Source organism: Andrena cerasifolii, chromosome 5 (genome assembly GCF_050908995.1).
Source record: "Andrena cerasifolii isolate SP2316 chromosome 5, iyAndCera1_principal, whole genome shotgun sequence".
Lineage (NCBI taxonomy): Eukaryota > Metazoa > Arthropoda > Insecta > Hymenoptera > Andrenidae > Andrena > Andrena cerasifolii.
The window spans coordinates 16,988,828-17,014,075 of record NC_135122.1 but is presented as its reverse complement, the minus strand read 5'-3'; the positions used below and the strand labels follow the sequence as shown (position 1 = coordinate 17,014,075).

Here is a 25,248-nt window from a genome sequence, read left to right as displayed (position 1 = left end):
GAAAAAATGTGTCGCAATAAATTAGACCTTGTTATAAGTTTTCTAAAGTTGTATGTAAATTTCCTGTGTTCAAATTCTTTGCTCCGCCTTATTTACTTCTTACACGGTTTCTAAGAAGATTGTATTTGCCTTTTCTTGGGCATTTATGTTTCAATTAAGGGGATAGTGGACTATTTCAGCTTCAAAAAATCGATTGTTTTTTTTATTTACTGATTCTGAAAGTCTTATCCTTTATGAGCATTTTCACCAAAATGTCATGAAGAAATTCAAATAATTTTAGAAGTTATAGCAGCGAACCTGATTGAGTGCACCGTCGAGTAACGGTGTCGCAGATCGGTATTGGCATAAGGAACTCAACTTTGAAGCCGTTTTTCTCGAAATATCATTTTAAAGGTCGTTATTTCAACTTTTTTCTGACCCTGCAAAGAAAATTCAAAAACTCGTTTGTAGATTTAAGTAAGTTGTATGCTGAAAATTTTATCAAAATCGGTCAACGTTGCTCTGAGCTACAAAGTTTAAAGATCGCAGAATAGAGTCGAAAATCGCGAAATTCCCAAAATCATCGATTACAGGATCAGGAAAAAAGTTGAAAACCGATCTTTACTATTTTCCTTGCTATTCCGACCGATTGCAATTTTGTTCAGAACGACGAAACACGTAATTTAGCAAACTAATCCTTCTAGCTTCTCAAAAAAAAAAACTCAAATCGTTTGGACGAATTTGAAAAAAGTTATGCGATTTTAAAGAGTGCACGATTATGGCTGCGAGTCGCTGTACATAATCATATACTCCGCAAAAAATAGTGTCGAGCACTGTAAGGGAGGATTTTTGGTCCCACAAAAGAACCTGTCTCAGCTAGTACCTTTAACAGCGCGGTACAGGTCCAAGGAAGCGGTGCCAGTGTATCGACTGGCAGCGAAATAAGCGGTGGACAAAAGGAGGAATAAATCGGGAACGAAAGTGTTGCCCGACGCGAGCATCCGAGACAGACTCGAGCTGTTAAAAAGTCACGAATTCGGAGCTGCTCGGGGCCGTTTTCGGGGATCGCCGTGTTTCGGAGCGTGATGAAGCCGACAGAGCGGAGGAGGGATGCAGGGGCTCGCGTGGAGGTGGTTGCTGCGCCTTTAGAGGGGGTAGCGCGGTGGACCAAAAAAAAAGTGCGCAGGGGTAGGGGAGGGAAAAGGAAAAAAAGGGAAGAGAGAACGAACGAAACGCACGGAGGAGAGGACAGAGAGGGAGAGAGGGCACTGGTACACGCTGAAATTGCCCAGCCATTAACGATACTACGTTATTACGCTCGTCTTTTTTGCGCCGCAGCCTCGACTCGCGCGCGCGCAAGTCGACGGCCATCTTGGAATATGGGATTGAGAGGCGAAGGGAAGAGAAAAAAGAAACAGCCAGGGACAAGAATGCTGCTTTCGTGCTGTCGCTGTCCCGTTCCAGACCGCGATGAATCAATTCCATCGACGCCTATCAATCGCCCGAGGAGAGGACTTAATTCCTCCAGCTCGTTCCCACTCGCGACAGATCGTCCCGCGAGTTACGCGCACCCCGATACTTACGAGCAAACCTTCACAACACGAACACTCGGATTTTACCGAAAATTCGTGGGAATGTAGAGCACGTTCCAAAGCTGACTTACAGACTATTTTTTTCTGAAAATATTATACCTGAACAACAACTCCGTAGATTTTTCGCTTCTAATATTGAAATTTGTAAAAGTTACAATTTTTTTAAGGTTTCCTTCGTTCTTTCTCGACACATGGTCGTCTAGATTTTTTTTACAAAAACTGTGATTAAATTTCGATCAAAATACAATTGGAATACATTCTAGAGAGTCCGAAATTGAGCCATGATTTTTTTTGCAAAAATTGCTCTGGGTGTGAGCCATCCAGGTACGTCAAAGTTGATCGAAAAAGAAGGTGTCAACGAATAGTTAAGTCTTCCTACTAATCTCAGTGTACTTTTTGATTTCAAAGAAACACTCTTCTAAACATTCCTCTAAAATCAGTCTTAAGCGTAACAGTTGGAACAATAAAAGCTTTGATGCTAAATAAACCGTGATATTCTAGGATCCGTATCAGCATAGCCTCAGACCCCTGATGAAGTTATCTGTGATACTGGTTAAACACCTGAAACCTTTTCCCAGAGGACAGCATTAATTACAGGACCGCCAGCCACGAAAGCGTCGAAGCTAAACGACGATCCTATGCTCGCTATCAGTATCAACATCGATATATTCCAAATCCCCTGGCAAAACCTAACCATAACACTAATTGATCATCGAGATCATTTTTTAAAAAGACAGCTAGCATTACTCCAGCGATTTTAATAGTAAAAATCGAGATCAAGAAATTTTTAAAAAACCTAAAATCATTGGGTATACAAATAACGCTATTATTATTACTATTATTATTATTATTATTATTATTATTATTATTATTATTATTATTACTATTATTATTATTATTATTATTATTATTATTATTATTATTATTATTATTACTATTACTATTATTATTATTATTATTATTATTATTACTATTATTATTATTAATATTATTATTATTATTATTATTATTATTAACGGGTATAACCCTTTAAATACAATTATTACAAACATAAGAAGAAATAAGAAAATCTTACTACTAGGTTACAAGTCGTTGCACTTAACGTTGATTACGCTTACAAATATACATATACAAAATGTACAAAGTAGTGTCACCCCTGACCGCCTTCAAGATACCTAAACACTGATGTTCTGAAGGATGCCAGGGATCCAGAGAAAAGGTCGAGAGAGTGAGAGTCGCTATTAAGTTTGTCGAAGCAATTACAACTCCGAGTAACTGGATCCAGATGACCGATATTGGTCCTGTACCGTCTTGAATAGAGGGCTCTGACGAAGAGCTCTCCCTGCGACCCTAAAAATTCACGCTTCCTAGCAGGCTCGGACAGTTTACGTGGCCATTAATTAAATTGTACAGTAATACATGATCGCTGGTTGTCCTGCGAACTTCCAGTGTCGTCATGTTCAACTGAGTTGCTGTATCGGTGAGACAAAAAACTCAGAGGCTTCCCTAACTGGTAAGACGCAAATCGCATTTATCGTTCATCTTCTAATTTAAATACATAGATACGTGTCGAAGCCTGAACAGGTGTTCAAAAGGAAATACAGCCTTTGCGATAGGAAGGGATCTCCATTGTCGAATGCAAATGAAATTATAGTGGAATGCTGGTTCCATGTAATATTCGAGAAATCCCCTTTTTCGGTGGAACTACACAAACGGTTGTATCGGGGAATTTACAAAAAGAGTATCTATCGGTGTAGCCGCGCGAAATTAATGAAACCGGCGGCACGTTTTATTTTTTCGTCGTTTACAAGCGACGTAAATTAAAAAGAAGCACAGGAGAATGGCGAACATCGATTACTTACTCTTAATCGGTTCGGCTCGATTAGTGAGTATAACGAATCGAATACAAATCGGTATTTTATGCAGAACCGAGTGAAGTCGATATCAATGGAAATACACGGACAGCAATTGAATTAGCGAGGCCTACAATTATCCTTGACTCTATTTTCGGTTGCTACGGTATTTGACGAAGGCTCCTGCTGCGATTAATATTTTACACTCCTCTGGGCGAGTGTTAAAGTGACAGAAGACAAGCGAAAAGTCGGCGAATCTTGGATTCCAAAATAATTCATGCATGTGTACGAAAGTAGTTAATCCAGAAGCTCGCGTTTAAAAAAAATTCATCAAAGCCGAATGATAGATGAATCTCAGTGGCTCGATCCTTTAATTAATGACTTGTCAAACGCATGCACTGAAAATACGAGACCTAAATAATTTCATGCTATTTTTGATTAGAGAGAATTATAATAATTAAATCATTTGCAATTATTTGTTACTTCGAAGTAATTTTTGTATAATGCATAAGGAAGTATAATATTTAGAATTAAACAAGGAGAGTTGCTTCCTTGTGCAAAAAATATCAAATTAACTTGAATTAACCCTTAACTGGTATACTGTTTTTAGCAAACACGACTGGAACACTGGGGTCGTGGCAGACCCTAAATAAAAAAGGACACAGAAATTTCTACAGTCGACACTAGATCAACCTCTATGAATATTTTGTTCTTAGTTAATGTATAAAAAAAGTAGAAACGTAGAAAATTAAACTAATATTATAAAATCAATTAGAAATTCAATTTACAAACTTAGACTACCAAAAATTGTGCAGCGAACTTTGAGCGCTCGAGGTCATGAGCGACCCCAGGATACCAGTTAAGGGTTAAAAAAGATCTATCCCCAAAACGTTCCCCATTTCAAACTGATCCACCCATTATGCTAAATTTCTCAAATTTAGTTCTCAGCCACAGAATTAGCACACAACGCATCGATCTTCGCTATATTTTATTAAACGTAGCATAATATTGCGAGAAACGCCCATGGGCGTTCAGCTACTGTGTTTAAGAGATACAGCCGGAGGAGTCCCGCACGCGGTGTACGCTGAGCGTCCAAGTTGTCAGCGCCCAAGTCATTAAGCACGCTTGCAATGCCCACAAGTAAATACCGCGCGCAATATAATTTCCCCGATAAGACAATGCATATTTAAAAGCTGCACTGTAACGACACAGAATCGGAACCACGTCGAGTTTCCGCTGTACAAAATCACGAAACAGGGACATCGATCAATACGCTTGCCCCCCAACGAATTATTATTAACCACTGGATCCTTCGTGCCAGCGAAGGGGAGAACGTTATCGAGCGTTTCCGATCGCTCTTTAGAGCGGACGATCCCGCCAGAGATCGGGGTGTATTATTAGTCATTACCCATAATCTCCAGCTGCTCGGTCCCATCGGTATCGATGGTCATTTGGCGCCGACTTTTGACCCGGGTCGAGACTACAATCAACCGTAAATCGTGTCCAGCTCTTTTTATGGAACGTTTAAAGGCCAAATTGGAACCGTGCCGATTGCCGATGCTCCTCTCGGCGTCGTAGATCTGTCCCTGCGCGCTGCTCCGCCGTCTCCGGTGCAGCGCCAATTTTCCCAGGACCACCATTCGCAGCCATTAAATCGTTCTCGATCCCCATCGCCGTTTCATGCCTTCGCTCCCTGACCCCCAACACCGTGCACCCCGTAACCGTGTGCATGCCCCTTTCACCTGTGTCTACGCGTGTAAGTGGTCCCGCTGAGTGGTCTCCGTAGAATTCGAGAAAGAAAGATGCGTGGAGAGGATCTATCAATTCTTCGAGTCAACGAAGACGAACGCGCAGCTTGCAAATCCGGGGGGATCACGGCATGGCCATTTGTGGCGGGTTTATCTCTGATCACGAGCAACTGAATTGGCTGATAATCGATTCTCGTAAGGGGTACATTGTTGAGAGCTACCTCGCTGTCGAATTAGAACTGGCTGATTGGCTCGGTGCAATCGACTCGGTAGAGATTCCAGAGAACCTACTTAGCTTCAGGTATTTATACAGACCTTTAATCGTTATTCAGATGCTATTTGATAACTGGGACATGGTTGATCCAAATGTCTGATCGCTCAAAGCTGGATTGGCTGGTCCCGAACCCGGAAGTTCAAAAAATTCTGAAAGTTTGTGAGTACGTAGGGAATTTCCTCCTGATTACAACGCAATTTTTGTTTGCTGTCCAAATTCAGTATAAAAGGGTGCTATTGACCCCTGAAAATCCGGTTATTTTCTGATTTTGTGTTATAACTCGTGAACTGTAAAATAATTTTGTTACCAAATGATAGATCTAATTAAAAGAAGTAACTTTTGTCTTGAAACTTTTTTTCCATCTCTTACAGTTCGCGAGGTATAACAGAAAATCGGAAAATAGCCGAATTTTCAGGAATTAAATTCACCCCCTTCGATTAAATTTGCGCAGCAATAAAAAATTGCGGTGTAACCAGGAGGTCTCCTACATATACACAAAATTTCAGAATTTTCTGAATTTCCGGGTTCGGGATTAGCATAATTGATCCAGATTAGCATAATTAATTCAGAAAAGAAGGAAATCACCCATAGAAACCTGCACTGGAATTATTGAATACCAAGGAACCAACCCACTAAAATTATAGTGTCTTTATTACACTCCTTAAAAAATGTAGAATATATACAATTTGGTGTAGAAGCGAGGCTCAGCGATTGAAATATTTCATGCGCCTACAACATAGTCACGTGTCACCGGACGCGACACATACTCCGCGAGGAATATCCACCCACCCAGTATCGAGCTCACCGAAACCTATTAAGAATATTCAGCAAGATCCGAACCAATCATCACCGGCAAGGAAACTCTCGTACGTGTGCGTTATCTCGCCAATAAATTGCCCTATGTAAATTCCTCGATCAATGTCCGAACATCGAGCCGCGTCGTTCAGATAAAAACTTTCGCTCCACCTTTTAAGAGCGCCCACCTCCCCCTCTCGATTAATGAATAATCTAGATTTTCGTGCGTTAAATATCCCGCCGGCCGATTAAGCTCCCCGGTCTATCTTCGGCGGGGCCTTGCATCGGCGAATAAATTAGCCCCGTGAAAATTCCTCAAACGAATAATACCACCGAGGGGAGGGCTGCTGGACACCCTGATATTTGGCTGTGTAGAGCCGATTATCGATCCCCTCCCTGCCCCTCAGGTTCAATTTAAACCTTCGATCTACCGTTGAGCATTCCTCGCGCACCAACAGCAGAGGAGTCCCTCAGAGTGAGTCAGGACGCCCGATAAGATTCATGCATAAAAACGTTTCTGGTTTACGAGAATGCTCGCCGTCTAGAGCACGATTATTAAAACGTGCCGCCAGCTTGTAGGCCAACCGGCGAAGGAAACGCCAGTTCCTGCGGCCTTCTCGGAACCTTTAAATTAAAACCGCTCTCGTTGTTTTGCGATCGGAAAAGGATCCCCCGATCAGCCGCGAGGACTTGAGAGCGTTCCGGTGTCGTTCGCAATCGGGGGCATAAAGTGTCCGCATAAAGCAAAGTCCGGGGTAGACGTCGAACCACCAGGTAAGGATACCCTCGAAACGGTGCCCCACGTTACGTCCCCTGAGGAATTTCACCGTGAAATTCGGCGATCCTGCCTTGACGGACACTGCAGAATCGGATTGGCGAGTGGAAGTAGGACGCGGTGTAGTTGGAGCACGTTGCAAAGGGAGCTGAAGCAACAGGAGCAATGCAGAGGATACTTTGGCGACCACAAGGGCCGTGAAAATAGGGGAAGTTTGTTACGGAAGGGACTCTGTAAGAATTTTGTACTTCGGCTCGTGATCGGTTGCAGTTGCTTGAAGATGTTACGTGAACAGAGGAGGAGTCTGAATAAAATTGTGGAATATTGAGAGAGTGTTTGGAAGTGAACGCGAAGATTTAGTGGAGGATTGTTTCGAGATAAAGAAACTCCAGTGGGGCTAAGAAGGTTGATTAAAACGAAAGGTAATATGAGACTTGCCTTGGTCCGCAAAAAGATTCGTTTACATAGAGCAAGCTTCCATGAAATGAAACTGCGCCTTTGCAGTTCAGAGTATATAAATAACACAAGGTTTTAATCGCTCGCTATGATTCATCAACGTCGATCACCGGAATCCTTCGTTCCTCTTTGTTCCTCGCACGCGCGTGGCTACCGAGGATTTACCGCCATCCAAGATTGCTACGGGCTTGTCCAACTTTAAACGCCCGATCAAGTTTCTGTAATGCAATTCCAGTGTCGGTAGTCGACCACTGGAACACCCTAGCCGCATATCTCTGGAAACTCTGCCGCTGATAACGTATCTAACGTTTTACAATCGCGCGACTCGAATAATCCCCCGCCGATTTGTCGGCGAACGATCAGGCATGCGAGACAGAACCGAAATTTAATGCGATACAGGTAGCACGCGCGTTGTGCAATTATTTCACGCGATCCCTGCAGGTTCAACGTTCCAGAGAGAATTCGTTAAACGATATTCCGAGGGAACGGTGGAAAGCTTACGGAGGCCGTTCCTGTCCGCCAGGAAGAACCTTATTCGGCGGACAGACGGCGTGCGGCCCTGCGGGGTTTTAATTCGAATAAATCCAAGTTGACGAGGAGGCGGCCTTTTAAAATTCCAGTGATAACAGACCGGATCTACGGGGCTCGTCAACGACGTAACGTCTACTGTGCTTTCTTTCGGTATACCCTCCTTTCGCTTTCCTCGAATAGCTCGCCTCTGCCGAAATGCTGCCTTCTACTATACAGGGTGTCCCGTAACCGGTGGCATGGGCGTCCTGTGGGGGTGCAGAAGGGGCAGTTGCCACACCGGGCTTCTGAGAAAAAATTGCGTATTTTTAAAAGCTCGTCTTTATTAAGTTTATACTAGAAAAGTGAATATTTCTACATTTCGAATTTAAATTTTTTAATTAAATTCGCGTTACAAAATCAGTTTAAAAAAAAGCAAGCGAGCTACTCGGTTTTTCGTTACTATGTTTTTCTTCACCGTCACCCCAAAGTTGCTCCTCCTGGAAAAAAAGCCTACGGACGCCTTTAACCGGTGGTGCAAGCGGAGGGGTGGTGATTCTGCGTGAAAGAAATAAGTGGAACGTATAGAATAAAATTTTCTAATAAGTCGTTTAATTTTCGACAGAATTTACTTTGAATTTCGAGCGGCTACGAAGTGCATTTGTGAACGCCCGAAGGGCGCGCTGAGGTAAGGGACACGCTTCTCAGGCGCCAGACACTCTATGTACTTCGGTGCGCGCGTACGTGGCTGAAATGCAGAGACAATTTTCTCGAAAACGTAGCGCGATATTTAAAGAGTTTTATTCTGTCTTTTTCATTTATTTTTTCACGCAGAGATCGTGACGAAATGAAAGCACGTTTATTTAACGCAAAAACATTTATATAAACAACGTTAATAAAGGATAGACCTACCATCGTATGGGAGTTCGTGTCACACGGTCTGCAATACCGACCACGGTGTAATAGCGCAGACACAGACCAGATGCTTCGTCGATGCTATAACTCCCTGTTCCGGAGTGTATCGAACGTCGGTAACAACGGTAATTACCATTATTTACACGTTTCGATAGCATATTTTATGAATATACAAATAATAATTATATTATAGTGGCTTACATGCGTCTTCCATCTTCCAGTGCATTGCTTTCTTGTGGAATTATATTTATAATAGATTTAAATTATGTGTTTATTTCTGTGTATGCATATGTAGAACGGCGGAAGACCAACATCGTAAGTCAGCCAGCTGCAGCGGTTTTCGGTAACGCGAATTTCAGGATTGACAAAAAAAATGCTTTGCAAATTAATAATTTTGAAGTTTTTATTTTACTGAGAAGTTAGGAAGTGAAATTGGAGAATAATTGAAAAAAAAAGCAATCCGCCGCACTGAGAGTTGAACTCCCGACCTCCTGATTGCGACTCATACGCTCCTCAACACGAGCAGGCTACGATAGGGGGTTCTCCCGGCAACGCTGGGGCTAGTTTTATTTTAGTTTTATGGAATTGGTAGGAGATCGATGGGTTGTACTTTCGAAAGGGACCGGTGGCCGATTGAGATGAAACTTGGTGGGTAATGCGAGGGGTGTGGAAAGACCCCAAATATAAAATTTTAGCTTCGGCAATTAATGCGTTCAAAAGATACAGGGGTAATTGTGCATAAAAGGGTACACCTTACAAATTTTTTTTAATCACTTACCACGGTCCCCCCTCTTAACAATATTTCTGTTGACTTATACCGACACAACGCATTCCATTTTCCAGCTTGTCCCGGGTATTAGTCTTGGTTGGGGCTAGATTAGTACGGGGGGCGCGTAAAGCATGGTAGCGAACCAATATGAGTTGGCGATGCTAAAAATGAGACTGTGGTTACAAAATTTCAAAAATAAAAAATGGCAGGACAGGAGAGCTCCCGGGTAGAGGGGCCTGCACCAACGTCCAAAAAAAATTTTTAAAAAATTAATTAATTTTTTATTAATATTTCGGAAACTAATAAATACCCGTAGCTACAATTTTAGATTTACGGTCTACACCCTCTCCCTACCCCTCCACCCAAACCTCATCTCGATAGGCCACCGGTCCCTTTCGGAATAATATCCGATCGATGTTCTCGTGGTGTAGAGAGAAAAAGATTTTTGAATGCATACTTGCCGAGTAAAAGATACTCATATTTTTTCTCTCTAGCTTTTCTTTTGTGGACCTGCCTCGGTAATTTTGAACCCAGTAGGGGAATACTCCACAGGTGTAGCGCACCATAAGTGTTGTAACTTGACACGTAGGTTTCCCCTCATGAACTGATCGATTATGTGAAAATGTTTGATGAACAATGGAACCATGGCTAATTGTTATTAATATGAATACATACTTTTCAATTGTACTGCTGCAAACCCATTGTATTGAGATGTATATCTGTTAACATAAATAGTGTATAAGTCTAGTTACATGTTACCGATCAAATAATGTAATCACCGACTGCTTTTCACAAAGAATATAATTCAGCAGCGAAAAAGATAGATCGTGTTACTGTACCAGTTCAGACTCAGTTATTTAAAAGTTCAAACAATTTTCACGACTCGAACTCCACTTCCACAGGATTGATTATTGTCCAATTTTAATTTACGTTTCTTCAACTTTGACACAACGATCGCTCAATACCTGTAATTATTCTTGTAAAAAGGAATAGTTTTATGTCAAGGAGAGGAAGGCCACGCTTAACCCTCGCGGCTTAAGGAATTTTTTTATAGGGGTAACAGTTGGACGGAGTTATCCTTGTTAACGTTTGATGGCCCTGACAAGGGCCGGTTATTTAAAATTTACAGCAGATGCTGAAAATCCCCGCCCTTCTGACTTAAACAGATATGTATCCGTTCTTCCATGTTCTGAAATGCATCACGTAATGCACTTTCAGTGATCTCTGAGATGCCTTTCACGATGTTCTCCTTTAAATCTTCAATTGTGCATGGATTATTTTTCGCGTAGACTCGCTTTTCTAACATGCCCCAAAGGAAAAAGTCTGGGGGCATTAGATCGGGCGAACGTGGTGGCCATAAGCCATGGGCGATGAGTCTATCCTCAAAGAATTCTTTGAGCATCTCCGTTGTTGATATCGCTGCATTGATCGGTGTATCGTCCTGTTGAAACCAACAATGCCGTTCCTCAGGCCGCAGCAAAGAAATAAATTGTACAATTATGTCTTGATATGCCTCTGCCGTAATGGGCTGGTCAAAAAACAATGGTCCCACGATTCGTTTACGCGACATGGCGCACCATACACCGACCTTCGGGGAACGCGATGGCTTTTCCCAACATTCGCTGGAATTCTTGGTGGACCAAGTACGACTGTTTTGAGCTTTTATGTGGCCATCTAAATGAAACCAGGCCTGATCGCTGAAGAACATTCTATCCAATACTGCGGCTCCCTCTTTTTTCACGAATTGTAGGAACCACTTACAATAGGTGGTTCTTGCAGCCAAATCTGGTCCGTTGGTCTCCTGCACCATCGCGTACTTGTGTGAGTGCATGTGCAGTATCTTCGCGGCCCGATTCGCACTCCCATACGACAACGAACATTGTTTCTGCAATTTCGACAATGATGTCTTTGGGGTTTCTTTTAAGATTCCTTGCACTTCGGCTAACTTCTGTTGGGTTAGCACGGTGGACTTCCGACAGCGCGTTTTGTCGTATACGCTCCCAGTTTCTCGAAAATTCCGTACAACCCGACTAATGGTACTCTTATTGGGTACCGTAGAATGTGGATACTTTTCCCTAAAGGCACTTTGGCATTTCAAGTACGATCTCGTAGAGAAATAGTTCTCTACGAGAAAAATTCGCTCCTCGATTGAATGCATCACGGCAATCGCTCCAAATCGCTCCTTTATGTGATCTCCTTGCTCTTTGCTTGCTGGCTTGCTGATCGCTTCACATCACTTGCTGATGCTTGTTGAGCGTCTATTTATTTTGCTTCCCTTGAGATTGCCAGGAAAGTGTTTCTGGTAGTGGAGGGAAAACACGCCACGCATGCGCGTGATGACGTCGTGACGTTAACCAATTGACGTCAAGATAAGTGTTAGCTGCAACCAATCGACGCATGTATTTTACTATAAACATCTTATAGTACCATTTGCGTGAAGTGGTAAAACTAAATAACCAAGGGCGGCAAATTCGAAACTTGGGTTAGTTTCCCCTCGGTCAAATTAATTGTATAACTACACGCAATTTTTCATACAGAAAGTGTATCTCATTTAATTGTTTGGAAGGGAAAAAGAATTGAACAAAATATGAAATCATTGGTCATTTATAAGTATTCATTTTTAATTGTATTTGTTTTCCGTTTATTATATTATTACTTTTTTTTTTACAAAATTCGTTGATACAAAGCTTAATAATACCATTCATAATGAACTTACAAATTATTAATTTACGAGTACAAATGAAACTGAATCTTACGTATCGCTTAATATATCAGTAATAACAAAGTTTTGAAAATGTATATGCACCGGTGATTATGAAAGTAGTCCAAGTCATTTTCTTTACGTTTCGCGATATTTAGATGTATGCCTTTGTGTAATCAATGTGATACAATATAAAAGATAAATTCAATTTTTTTTTACATTCTTGACTTCAATGAATTTTTATGTTTGTTTTAACTGATTGTACAACTCTGTTTACTATAAAAGAAAACTCGATTTCAATAACACATGTAAAAGCAACTTTAAATTTATGGAACTCTAGCGAGGGAGTAAATACACAGTTTGTTGATTAACAATAACGTTTATTTTTAATTATTGATAAAAGCTTCATGTATAAAACAGATCTTCTGTACATTTGTTGTAATATCGTTTTAAAGATTAGACTCAGTCTCCAAAATCTACTGTGACATCGCTTTCAACTGAAGATTCTATTTCATAAATACATTTGTGTCAGAAAATAGTCAAAAACCTAAACTTTATATGCCACTTCTATAAAGAATAGGAAGAACTTAAAATTATTTTCGAGATGGATTCATCACAAATTACTAGGACGACTTGTACCGAGGGATTTCTTAAATTCTTTATAAGAGCAACTGCAAGTCAAGTAAACTTAAATTTTATCACACAGTGATATCTCAAGAGCGTAATGTCAAAAGACATAATTCGTGTCGCCTTCTCATTGTGTGTGCACGCGCTGCCGTGTGATTCACTCGCTCATTATTATGCAACCGTGTTTCATGTAACGAACGACACGCGTAATTGTACAACTATCCATTGTGTGGTAAGCCTGTGCTAATGTCGTTATCTAAAGAGAGTATATGTACTGATTTCTATGGCAGGATCTAACATATGAAAAGTCATTGCGTGACTCCAATATCACAACAGCCTCGCCTAGGAAATTGAATAAGTAATTTCGAATGTACGCGATATCAAATAAACTAATATGGCTTTACTGTACAGTGCTCGAGCAACTGCATCCTATCGAAGACGAAATGAAAACTAATTCTATCTATCAACGTGGAGTTAAATGTGGTTCCCGCTTAAAAAGTAAAAATATACCTTAACGATATTGAGTTGCAAACTATACTAGAAAATCGTATCGTGTTAATGTAATATGCTTCTCTCCGAACATAAAAAGATCACGCGTCCTGAACAACTTTAAAATATTTTCTTAAATATTACCCTCAAACTAAACCAGTTTACAACTCAATATTTCTGTCGGTGCAAATATATGATACGTTACATCTTTGGTTAGTTTATACACGTACAGTTGAACCAGAGTAGTACGCTTTAAAAAATGTGATCGATATTAGTCTTTGAAAATGAATTTGTAATACGAAATTAATGACCACGATTTCAAAGATCTCTGCCACGTTTCTTTCGCATTCTTTGCATCCCTTCGACTGCAACATCAATGTTGCTGTCTTGCATTATATGAAACCTATCGATTAGTTTCATTATCTTCTCGCTGGCATCGTCAAAAATGTTCTATGGCACGTTATTTCACACAATGCGCATTGAAAAACTGTCCGCAGGTTGGTTTCACACATCACTCGAAAAAGAGTCGTCCAATGTCAAAGTAGTTGAAGAATTCCTGCTATCAGCGGAATTCATTGCGATGTAACGTCTTCTTAATATCTCCTGCAAATCATTACATGGACTGTTCTCACGCTTCATGCGAACAGGCCGCCCTCCTGGTGATCTAAGGAAATTTATATACGAAATCATAAATTGTTACAAACAGTGATATACATTCCTCACATTAATTAAAGGATCACCTCTAGGAACCCGAAAAATAGGGCCAAGTTTACATGGTCATAACTCCGGCAAAAATAGTAGTATCGATATTTTGAAAACATGGTTTGAAAGCGTGGAATCCCTACTTTCAGTTGTTTTTCTTCAGATTTTACCTGTATTGCTTTTCGACAAAGTTATAACGATATAAAGTCAATTGTGAAAACGGTAACTTCAAACTTAAAGGCCACAGATAAAAAATTATCGCAACGGGTTCCGGCGGAACTCAAAAGAATCGGGAGACTCTCCGGCTTCCTAGAGGTGATCCTTTAATTATTGTAAGGATTGTATAACTATCGCAATTACAGCATTCAGTATTACTTTACGACTGGCTTCAATCTACTTTTATCCATTTCTTTGAGTGCTTCACCAATCGACGTATGAGAATTCGACGAAGCTCTTTTACGTTCTTCAACTTTGTGATCTTGTAAACTCGCTCTTCTCGCTATATGAGGGGTCGTGGGTGGTGGTAATGGAGGCGGTGGGGGTGGTGGTTGCAGTGGTTGCGTTTGTGTCACAGTTTCGTTATCAGTTCCATTTGCTAAAGATGCGGCGGATGTATCTAAAAAAAATTCTCAGTCAAAGTACACTTCTAGAAATGTTCTTCGCGGCGACGTAAATGGGTAGGCAGAAAGATATATCTCGTACACATACATCTGGATTGTTTGTTGCTTTTGACTATCGCCGAAATTTGTTCCCTAAGCTCTTGGAGTTCTTGCTCTAAAGCAAGCAATCGAACTTCAGATCCGAAACTAATGGGTTCTAACAAATCTGGCCTAATATTAGAGAGCCTAGTACACCCAAATATAATCAAGTTAGTAAAACCAAGTTCAGTCAGCGAAACCAAAGAACACTTAATAACACTGTGCACGTACCTCGCAGGTCCGTATCCATTTGCATTCGTACAGTCACCACTGGTTTCTTCGTTGATCATAGAGCTCGTCATTGAATGTAAAGGCGTAACACTGACATATATCTTCGGTGGTGGCTTTAATGGTAACATTGACCCAATTCTACGGACAATGCTCCTTCTTTTCCCATAATATTTTGGTGGCTCACCCATCTAAAAGAAAAGTTACACTTGCTTTCTCGAATTTCATGTCATTAAATGCTAATGAAAATTCGTAACGAATTAACAGGAAATATGCCCGAATTTTCGCCACACATTAATTTACAACGGGCATACGATTAAGAAAAGCTATAAACCTGTATTAACGAATTAGTTGCGCGTGTTAGTAACACATGGTAATCGTACACGTTACCTGCTTCGTATGCGAGAAAAATAGGATGTCTCACCTTGGCGATTACTTATCGTTTCTATGAGAATCTTTTATTTTACTGCTCGATCGGTAGGACGGAATACCAATGCGTGTCGTATACCTGATGGAGTACATCAGGGTCGTCCGAAATTCGAAATTAAAATAGCTCCCTTCCCATTGACGCAAAGCCAACATCTGACGACAGGTTGTCGTAACGTCGTAACACTCGTAACTCCGAGACGCGAGCTCCAATGAAAAGCGGCTTAAAGTAAAGTCATTGAAGTATATTTTTCTCTTTAAAATTGCATATCTGCTTTCCGTGAAACTGCTCGATTCAATTTCGCACTGCTACGAATTTCAATTCAAATATTTTTGAAATGTAGAATTACTATATATATTGATATTTTAAAGAGTAACGTGGCATAGTTTTTGTAATACTTACTTCAAACGGTTATTTATAAACTATACTTTTTCTGTTATATAATAATCTTGTATTTTCACGTACTGAACATTATTTATACGATATGTTACTTATTTAGGAATGCTAATCGGTTCAAACACATTCTGGGAAAGTCGATCACCAGTTTTTATATGTTCTACATGCTTTATATTAATAAATTAAAGCTGCGTAATCTGGCGCAACCCTCATAAATATTATTTACGTTCCGAAGAACCTAGGTAAAATTATTTTTGTAGCTAATCAGGTCAACACGTTTTAACGCATTGTTTTTATAATGCATAATTTAAAATTGTTCGATAAAACGAAGAATTTTTATTAAACAGATTTTTGATCGACGAACGGAATAGATTATTTCGGTTATTCCTAGTGAAGTTTGCAGAAATAGATAATGAAAGGAAGAGAAACTAAAGTAATCAGTCTGATAAAAGTGTGCAAATATATTTACACAGAAAGATATATATATATGTATTTTGGTATTTTCTTTGTAATGAAGAGTCATATGTTTCTTTGTAACAGAGATTTTATTCATATTTCTTGTTATCACGGTCTATTTCTGTACCAAAAATTGTTAACATATTACCTGTGTCATATATGCCTACTCTTCTTATGTACTTTTATAATATAAACACACAGTCAAATCAATTGATATATACATACATATATAGATATATAGGTGTATGCACATGTATGTATGTATATACGCGCATAATCTATGCAAAATAGTAACTAATTTAATGTACAATAAACTTTGCAATGTCCATTTCGGCATTCATTATACAAACTTTTACACAATAATCATAGAACACATACTTATTACATAGTTATTTATATGATATTTACAGTCAAAGTCACATATTATACTGGATCAACGGAAATAAACGTAATAATTACCCTAAAGTGATTTGGCTTAAAACATATGTATTTCTTGTGCATTGTATATGGCACGCGATAAAACTAAATCCTTAACATACATGTAGTATACTCTGTAAACGTTTTATACATTAAAAAAAGCAGTTAAGCGAATAGTTACAAGGAAACTAAGTTTCTTCCGTATCTATCTACCATAACTTCCACTGCAATTAGCTTTGTTACATATCATATGACATGTATATACATTGTTGTTTGTACAGTTTTATGTACACATAAGGCATATATCAATAGATAAATGTAAATGAGAAATTGATGCAAGAATATGAAGTGAAAAACACATTAGATGTTTTTAAAATTGATAAGTGCCGTCCGAAGCGGTAGCAAAATTTTTTAATTAAAAAAAAAGAGGAAAGAATAGAAGAAGTACTTTAAAAAAAAAAGCGTATCAAACTTTACATTTGTCTTGGGAATTTTTATAATATTACATTATACGCTTCTTTCTTATTTACAAAATTTAGCATACACTTTGAAAAGAACTTTAGACCCGACGGCTATGTTTAAATAGAATAAAAGCCTGCCACTGTTATATCTTTTAAAGAAAGCGAACAAATTACTCTGTTATTTATAATTTAAAACTACTTTTTCAACAACCATTACTTATATTCTCGTGTAAAATACAGGATAAAATTGCACCGCGGAAAAGCAGCACAATGTTCATTATCGATTGAAATATTCATTTACATTATTCAGCATGGCACGCATTTGGAGCACAGAAAGATCAAACAGAAATTACATAGAACCGTAATTATTTCCCCTGGGAGAAAACAATATGTTGTCATTGTACTGTAGTGTGCACAATAAATATACTATGTATAAGTGGTATATATAGAATTTGCATCCATTAGAGCCTTAAAACAATATTCTTTCACAACCTCGTTAGGATAAGTGTTTTGCGCAGGCTGTCTATACCTATCGTACATTTTCTCGCAATGTCTCTAATCTGTTCTCAAGTAACGAATGAATTTCGACTCTCTTGTAAGCACCAGTTTAACGGAGTACCGTTCTAATATAGTCTGGTCGCTCTTACCTTTCTTTTGTTTGATTAGATTACTAACTTTTCCCCTAGAAGACTTGACGTATGTAAAAACGTTAAAGCTCACTGCACGCGCACACACACACACTTGAGTTTTAATGCAAAAATATCAAATGCAGTGTGGGTAGGATTGCCAGGCTTTTTGTAACATTTAAAAATCTATTCGTTTTCTTCTTAATATTTATAATTCATGCTAAGACTTGACAACTTTTATTATAATTCATCGTCGATATGTTTGCCCCCATGTTCCTGTACATCGACTTTCGTACTTTCAGCTTGGATTGCATATTTCTCACTGTCTTCCAATTTACTTTCTTCTATGGAAGCAGAGGTTTCTGTTTTCTCTTGAACGTGAACAGAATGCTTGCTCCCCTCCTTTTCAAACGTTTGCAGTTGATCATGAAATTCTTTAGGCAGATTAGAGGGTCGAATTTTATTGCTATCTACATTTAAATTAACGGAATGCTCGGTACTTGGATGAGTTTTCTGATTTTGCTTAGTGTCAATCTCTTCTTTTTCAAGTTTCTGTGACACTGCTTCTGCTTCATCTTTCTCTTTTGTGTTTACACTTGGTGAGCTCATTTGCGCGTCTATTAACTGTAGATCATTGCCCTTCGGCGAAGATTCATCGTACACTTGTTCCTCGGCACTATTGTTGTTAGTAACAGTTTCCTGATAATCTATATTATTCGATTGTACATTATCTAAAGAGTTCGTAATTTTAGTAAGATCTCCCAAAGGATCTATATCATTGGTAAAGTCTACGATCTTCTTATTTATCAAAAATTTCATGTGATATTTTATTGTGTCTGTCAAAGTGTCAGCTTTACTTTGATTTTGAGGGGAAACATTTAAAATAACTTTATTCGAATTAACAATTTCTTTACTTGTATTATCTGCTGCGTCTCTCGGAATATCAATGTGTTCTTGATATTTCCGAATAGTATCTTCTTCAGAACTTTTTACAGCCTTCTCTATCTCCGTTAATATAAAATACTCGAAATCTTCGAATTTCCCAACTTTCATATCTTCGTTTCTTTTAGGCATATTAAATACATCTTTAGACTTCAATTCTGTTTTGCTACTTTCATTGCTGTCTGTCATGAACTCTGCGATCGTGGAATCGTGCTCTTTGGTTTTCTTCAATATCTCCAGCTTTTCAAAAAGTTTCAGCTCCCTCTGCCAATTGTCGATCACTATGTCGTAATAAGAACTCTTATCTACTACAAGCTTCTCGAAATTTTCTCGCGCTCCGTCTACTAACATCTCGCGATACTCTTTATGCACAGCTCTGTTAACCTCATCCAAGAGAATAAGGTGCTCGATACTACTTTCGTCCTCTGTGTCAAAAATACCTGGTAATAATTGCCTAAGGAATTTATAATGCGCAACAGCCTGCGCGATATTGAGTTTGCAAAGCTTGACGAACTGCTCGGTATTTGGGCTCTGAGACTTCATCGCCTTCAGCATCGTCGTGAACGTTTGCATATTTAGAACCATAATGTCCATCCTTGTCAGTAGATACTGCTTCAGCAGTTTCTGCTTATTGAAATCCATTAGTTGGCCCATTTTCATAATGGACGGATTCGGCACGATCTCGGCTAGCTCCTCTAAGAACCATAGAACCTTATCTCGTAAAGATACTTTTAGCACGTCGTCGTTTCGGCCGCGCGACCTTACCACCCAATTGTAATAACTTTGTAATATAAAACTTCTGATCTGTAAACCCGCGTTTGGCTTTGCATCCTTGTATATCTGATTAGCGAACACCTCTTTCAATTGGTGCCATTGCTTTTCTACCAACGCGTCGTCCTCCAACTTACTCGTGAAACGTGTAGGTATATACATCGACGTGATTCTCACTTCCCCGCCGAGCGGATCTTTGATCATTTCTGCGCGCAGATCGTCGAAAACGACTATGACCTTTTCAACGTCCTCGTCTTTGATCTCGGAGACCATGTCCAAATTTGTCCCGCTGCTTGGAGATGTCTGTCATACAAAAAATATCTATCGATGTTCAGTCTCACTTTACAATTGTACAAAATATGGGTAATATGCGTATGAGCGTGCGATTTTGCGAGAGTACATGTTAATTAATGACCTGAAACGTAGCTGCATGCAAACGTATTCTTAAGCCAGCGGTTAACAAAATTAAGTAGGAAATAACAGTATAATAAATGTAGTAAATATAAAAATCAACAATTTAATTTCTTTAAAAAATATAAAAAATTCAAATAACAATTTACATCACAAAAAACCTTAACAGTATGTAAAAGATACGTATACGATTCTAATATTAATTATAAATATTAAATATGAAAATATATCTCCAAGATACTAATGTGCAAATTCCCCTGACTAAATTGGAAATGATAATCTTGCAGCTCTGCGTCCGTGAATGATGTAATATACACTCATAAAGAAAGATGTAAGATCCCTTTCGTGACGAAATAAGATCATTGCGAGAATGCGATCGACAGGGTCAGTATCGTTTTATACGAATCAAAATCCAAAGAAGAACGTATTCAATGAAAATAATTGCCAAACACCAGGAAATACAGACCTGTGGTGTCATTTGTCTTGTTAGGAAAAATTTTAACGATCCTTTCAGGCGTTCGAACATCGATAAATCAGTGGGCGCCTTTAGTTGAACTTCTTCATTCGGGAAGAAATTCCCTGTAACCGAAATAGAAATGAATGAGACAGATAGATCAAACATAAATAGATTCCAATGCCCTTTCATTGAAAGAAAAATGACATCTAAATGAAACGCTTTACATTCCTCGCATAGAAGATGAAGAATGTCTTACCAAGAGTAACTGTGAGATCACCATGAGCAGCAGCATAAGCTTTTACTAATTCAGAGGCTTCGTCACTGAACAGAAACACTACTGGAATAGTCACATCGTCCAATTCCTTTCCATCCCCTGACATTGCGAACATAGGCGAAGTAGCAGCACTAGACCCATCAACGTTATCTAATACTATTCCAGCAATGGCGCCAGCTTGTTGAATTCGCCTTGCCTAGGAAGTCAATAAATAATTAGATACGCAACGTTCTAAATGGAACAGAATGCTGAACTCTTACCAAGGAAGTATTTACCTTCTCTATAAACATACAATTACCACGTTCCAGTATCGCGATCTTGCCCGCGAGCTTATACGCATTACGAAGGTCTGTACATGCGGCAAGTGGATACGTAAAACCAACTTTCCCAATTATTTTATTCAGCCCTTGTAATTCCAAACCGAAATGTGCTGGTCCAGCTAACAGTCTAACTTTCTGCGGTGGATTTGTATTTGGCCTCACAAACGTGACTACTTGCGGCTTGGTCTCAGCTTGCTGAGACTGCATTTTACTTATTTCCACCATTTCTTGCATGAATAGCAAACCTTCCTCTGAATCCTGCGGCGTTTTTGCCTGTAAAATCAGTTTAGAGTCTTTAACTTTTGCAAACAGAATCCCCAGACATGTTGATAGGCATACTAAAGGAGACTTTCTTTTACATTAGAAAATGTGTGTAAGAGTTGAACGCGTCCGTCTGCCAAAGTTAATGTTGTTATTCCCATATCGCTTAGTAATTTTAAATGCTCCAAATTATTCGCCTACAATGGAGAGAAAATACTGTTCAGCGTTTGTCCAAACGAGGACTAGTAGTTTGTTAAAATTGCAATTTAGTATTTGCTCACCTGAAATTGTGCAGCGCTCAGTCTCCTCTTTATTGCCCGTCTTGGGCATACATCTTCAACCATGTTCCTCAGAGGTTGCCGTACCGAAGCAGGGAATAGATGCAGGCTATTAGGACAAGTGCGATCCATTTCGTCCACGTGTACGATATCACGCTCCAAGTCCTGCTTCATTTCATAAAATATCAACATTATAAAATTATAGTCAACTTGAAAGATTTATTTAATCCTCGCAATATTGACCGTTCCGACCATCTCGCAGGCGACGGTTTCTGGATCCAAACAGACCCACGCATAGTTCATAGCCTTGTATACTTACCGAAGAAACATTAGTCCTTATGGAAGCAAGTGTTAGAGGTAATAGATGTCCCTCGGTTGTGAAAATAAATTCATCCAGATCCAAAACTAGTTCCCCTGGCTCAGCGAACAGCAGAAATAAGTATTTGAATGTTTCCGACAGCACAAAGCTATCCATAGTGTCGTCGTGCTTATTAGTCCTAACATCCGATACAGCTGCGTAACCACACGGTACCCTGGCATAAGTCTGCAGACTTTTGAGCACCTTACGCCCGACTCCCAAATAATAATGATCACCAGTAGCACGGTACAGGAAGTATGTTGACTCTAGAAATTCTGGCCTTAATGGGTGGTGTCCCCAGTGTACCTAATTGCATAAATTGGCGATTGCTTTGTAACGACAAATAAGAGTTTGACTTGTTCGTAGAAGTAAGTATCTACCTGAAAATCAATGGTAAATGCTTCCGGTATGAAGTTATGCCTTTGCATAACTTGATACAGCATTTCGTGCGTTTCAACAGCGGGCTTAATGTCTCCTTTCAGTACCTAGGGAAAAGAATTAAAATTATAATATACAGAAGAATATTTGAACAAAGCTGTCGGCTTGAAACTTGCCTGCAATCCGGGCCAAAAGGCCAATAAAGCATCCATGAAGTTTTTCGAATTTGTATTTGGTCTATGCATATGTACATCTAACAACATCGGGCCTTGGCTTACATACTTCATTACAGCTTGATAATGCTTATTAAACCGCCCGAGATACTTTTCATCGCCTATATAAAATTGAGAACTGAATCATTCTGTCGCGAAGAATGTTGTAAAACAATGAAAATGCAGGTAACATAATTACCTAATAAAATATATGCCTTAAGGCAATATTCATAGTAGGAGTCTATACCAGCCCCTACACCTGAATCTCTTCGCACCCAATCCCCAGAATGTACGTTTAACACAGAACCCATTAAATCAGTACCACGATGGCGCATTCTCCACAGAACGTCCATCGCTTTTTGTGCTTTTTCCTATTTCGTGCAATTCCAGGCAGTAGAATATATCGCATATCTTTATAAAGTATTGTACGAAAAAGAATCCTACCTCGAAGATCGCTTCTCCTGTTAATCTCGATAACGCTGCCATTTCCAAAATCATACTACCTGCGCAGGCAGTGCACGTTTCTCTTGACACTTCCAGAGGGACGCCTTTCATACCATGTTTTAAGTTTATCTAAAGACGATATAGCGGTTAGTGCCTCGTGAAATATTAGTAACATCCGTGAACTTTATTCGCCGCGTTATCAATGAAAATTTTATTACTCGGCCGTATGGTATTCCCGTGGTGGTATTAAATGCAGGTAAAAATCTGTATCCTAAATCTTTGGCTAAATTTAGAAGTTCACCTCTATACCATGGCATTATATCAGCTCTTTGTTGCAAGTACTCCGCTAATATGTGGCCGCTCAGAAGACCTCTGTGGAACAAATTAGTATAAAAGTCCTGGTACTGTAAGAAAGATAATATTATAATGAATTAAACATAAAGCAATGAATCTTACCCAAGCATCCTAATATTAGTTTCAAATAGAGAAACAATAACATCTGTGTCAAAGCTAACATCTCTGGCAACAAGTTTAACTGCGTTTTCAAATTCCTCCAAATCACCCAATACCTAACACGTATTTAAACACTTGTAGACAAAAAAATCACATTCTTAAATAAACTGTAAAATACACGCGTGTAATTTACATAGTTGATATATAAAACAATTTTCTGGTACACTTACCACGAGTGTATCTAAGGTGTCGACCAATGTAAGTGAAAAACTGAAAGCAAGTAATTATATAAATATTCCTATAAACTACCTAATGCAACTTTCTCGCAGCGAACAATAATTTCATTATTACAAACATGTAATGTCAGAAAATTTCTTGAAATCAAGAAGGTATACATTTCTATTTGGAATAAAATTTACAAAAATACCCTGTTTGTCGCGTTAAAGGTTGCATTTCTCTTTCAATATTTAATAAACTCTTGTTCTTACTTTCCCAACGTGGAATCTATGTCACCTCTGTTTGGTTCCGATCCCCTATACCGCCCTTTACAACTCAACGGCATTAATTCGTCGGCAGGATACGCGTTATCCTTAAAAACAACATTTCATTAATTTCATTTCCTCAAGTTTCTTTAAATATCCAAACTGTTCATTCATAGATACATTTGCAATTTAGAGTACATATTTTATTAATTACATTCCACTTTCCAACTTGTCCCGGGTATTAGTATTGGTTGGGGCTAGATTAGTACGGGGGGCGCGTATAGCATGATAGCAAACCAATATGAGTCAGAGTGTTGATGGGCATCCACAAGTTTCTGGTTCAAATCTCTAAACTCACATCAGTTTGCTGTCAAGATTTATGTGCCCCCTGCACTAATCTAGCCCCAACCAATACTAATACCCGGGACAAGGTGGAAAGTGGAATGCGTTGCGTCGGAATAAGTCAACAGAAGTTTTTCGCAACTATCTCGAAAACGAAGGTCGTGCGGCGGTAACATGTACAGGAAAAAGTTATTCAGAATCTTGATCTTGATAACATATCCGAAAATCATTGAAATCGGTGAGGATGGAAAACTTCTAAATAATTACCAAGATTACATATAATAAATAATTTAAATCACAACGTTACGCCCATATAAAAGCAGCCAGATGCTGATAGGTTTTGAAGTGAAAAATACATTGCTGCAGGATTGCTTTATCAAAAGAAGTTCCGCTCGATTCTTACGATATCTACTAAGAAAAGAAACTTTCATAGACTTTACCATATAAGCGTTATATGCGTGATAAAACATATCCCTCGCCTCTTCCCTGTAATTGAAATTGTACGCATTACGAATACATATATGAGAAAGTGAATTGTCAGGGTAATGCGCAATTGTACGATGATACGAACTTTAATGCCTCCCGCTCCTCCTTGCTCATGTATTCCAATGGGTCGTCTTTGGATGCAGCCAACAATGCTTGTATGCTGCATCCAAACATAAGCAACCCCCACATGAGAGAATCGTAAGCCATTTTTCTTTTACGCTAGAGAGTAGGCTCCTTTCGATGTCAAGATCTTGCACTCGTAATAGCACACATTGTCCTTCATGGATCTTCGTGATCTACTTTACCAGAAAATCATTATCATGCAGGAATGAAATAATACTTCTCCTCGTAGATCGTAAATACACCGTCCCGTGATCAACACTGATCACGTTTCTTCACTCTTATCCGCAATCTTTATCTTTCTGTCTTCTGTAGCATCTTTCACAGGCAATTACACTAGCACCATAAACTCGCAAGTCTCCTACGAG

The 25,248-nt window shown here is 39.1% G+C and overlaps 2 protein-coding genes across 6 annotated transcripts; both read right to left on the bottom strand.

Annotated features, from left to right (window-relative positions):
* Nucleotides 1–12,723: 12,723 nt before the first annotated feature.
* Nucleotides 12,724–15,818, bottom strand: LOC143369202 (uncharacterized). 3 transcript variants are annotated; one of them, XM_076812837.1, is made up of 5 exons: nt 15,443–15,818; nt 15,112–15,299; nt 14,891–15,027; nt 14,558–14,798; nt 12,724–14,144 (listed from the first exon to the last, which is right to left on the bottom strand). In XM_076812837.1, the coding sequence occupies exons 2-5, from the start codon at nt 15,297–15,299 to the stop codon at nt 13,985–13,987; spliced, it is 726 nt and encodes a 241-aa protein (XP_076668952.1). In that variant the 5' UTR covers nt 15,443–15,818; the 3' UTR covers nt 12,724–13,984. The 3 variants fall into 3 exon arrangements, with proteins under 3 accessions (XP_076668952.1, XP_076668953.1, XP_076668951.1); XM_076812838.1 differs by having other exon boundaries at nt 15,499–15,818; XM_076812836.1 differs by having other exon boundaries at nt 15,533–15,810.
* An 848-nt stretch (nt 15,819–16,666) lies between these two features.
* On the bottom strand, nt 16,667–24,987 carry Edem2 (ER degradation enhancer, mannosidase alpha-like 2). Of its 3 annotated transcripts, none has more exons than XM_076812827.1 (17): nt 24,846–24,987; nt 24,715–24,760; nt 23,939–24,039; nt 23,681–23,720; nt 23,454–23,566; nt 23,216–23,369; nt 22,998–23,126; nt 22,753–22,924; nt 22,518–22,675; nt 22,344–22,448; nt 21,925–22,269; nt 21,609–21,773; nt 21,426–21,524; nt 21,022–21,339; nt 20,729–20,942; nt 20,482–20,594; nt 16,667–19,907 (listed from the first exon to the last, which is right to left on the bottom strand). In XM_076812827.1, the coding sequence occupies exons 1-17, from the start codon at nt 24,965–24,967 to the stop codon at nt 18,132–18,134; spliced, it is 4,170 nt and encodes a 1,389-aa protein (XP_076668942.1). In that variant the 5' UTR covers nt 24,968–24,987; the 3' UTR covers nt 16,667–18,131. The 3 variants fall into 3 exon arrangements, with proteins under 3 accessions (XP_076668942.1, XP_076668943.1, XP_076668944.1); XM_076812828.1 differs by having other exon boundaries at nt 21,609–21,770; XM_076812829.1 differs by lacking the exon at nt 21,426–21,524.
* Nucleotides 24,988–25,248: the final 261 nt, after the last annotated feature.

Bases quoted from the DNA above. Each gene is read 5' to 3' on its own strand.
- LOC143369202 (XM_076812837.1), bottom strand. From the start codon at position 15,299: ATGGGTGAGCCACCAAAATATTATGGGAAAAGAAGGAGCATTGTCCGT. The intron at 15,028-15,111 runs GTACGTGCACAG...TGGGTGTACTAG, and splicing joins AATGGATACGGACCTGCGAG to GCTCTCTAATATTAGGCCAG. The intron at 14,145-14,557 runs GTAATACTGAAT...AAATTTCCTTAG, and splicing joins AGATTGAAGCCAGTCGTAAA to ATCACCAGGAGGGCGGCCTG.
- Edem2 (XM_076812827.1), bottom strand. From the start codon at position 24,967: ATGGCTTACGATTCTCTCATGTGGGGGTTGCTTATGTTTGGATGCAGC. The intron at 24,761-24,845 runs GTTCGTATCATC...TTTCAATTACAG, and splicing joins GAGGAGCGGGAGGCATTAAA to GGAAGAGGCGAGGGATATGT. The intron at 20,943-21,021 runs GTAAATACTTCC...TTGACTTCCTAG, and splicing joins ATTGTATGTTTATAGAGAAG to GCAAGGCGAATTCAACAAGC.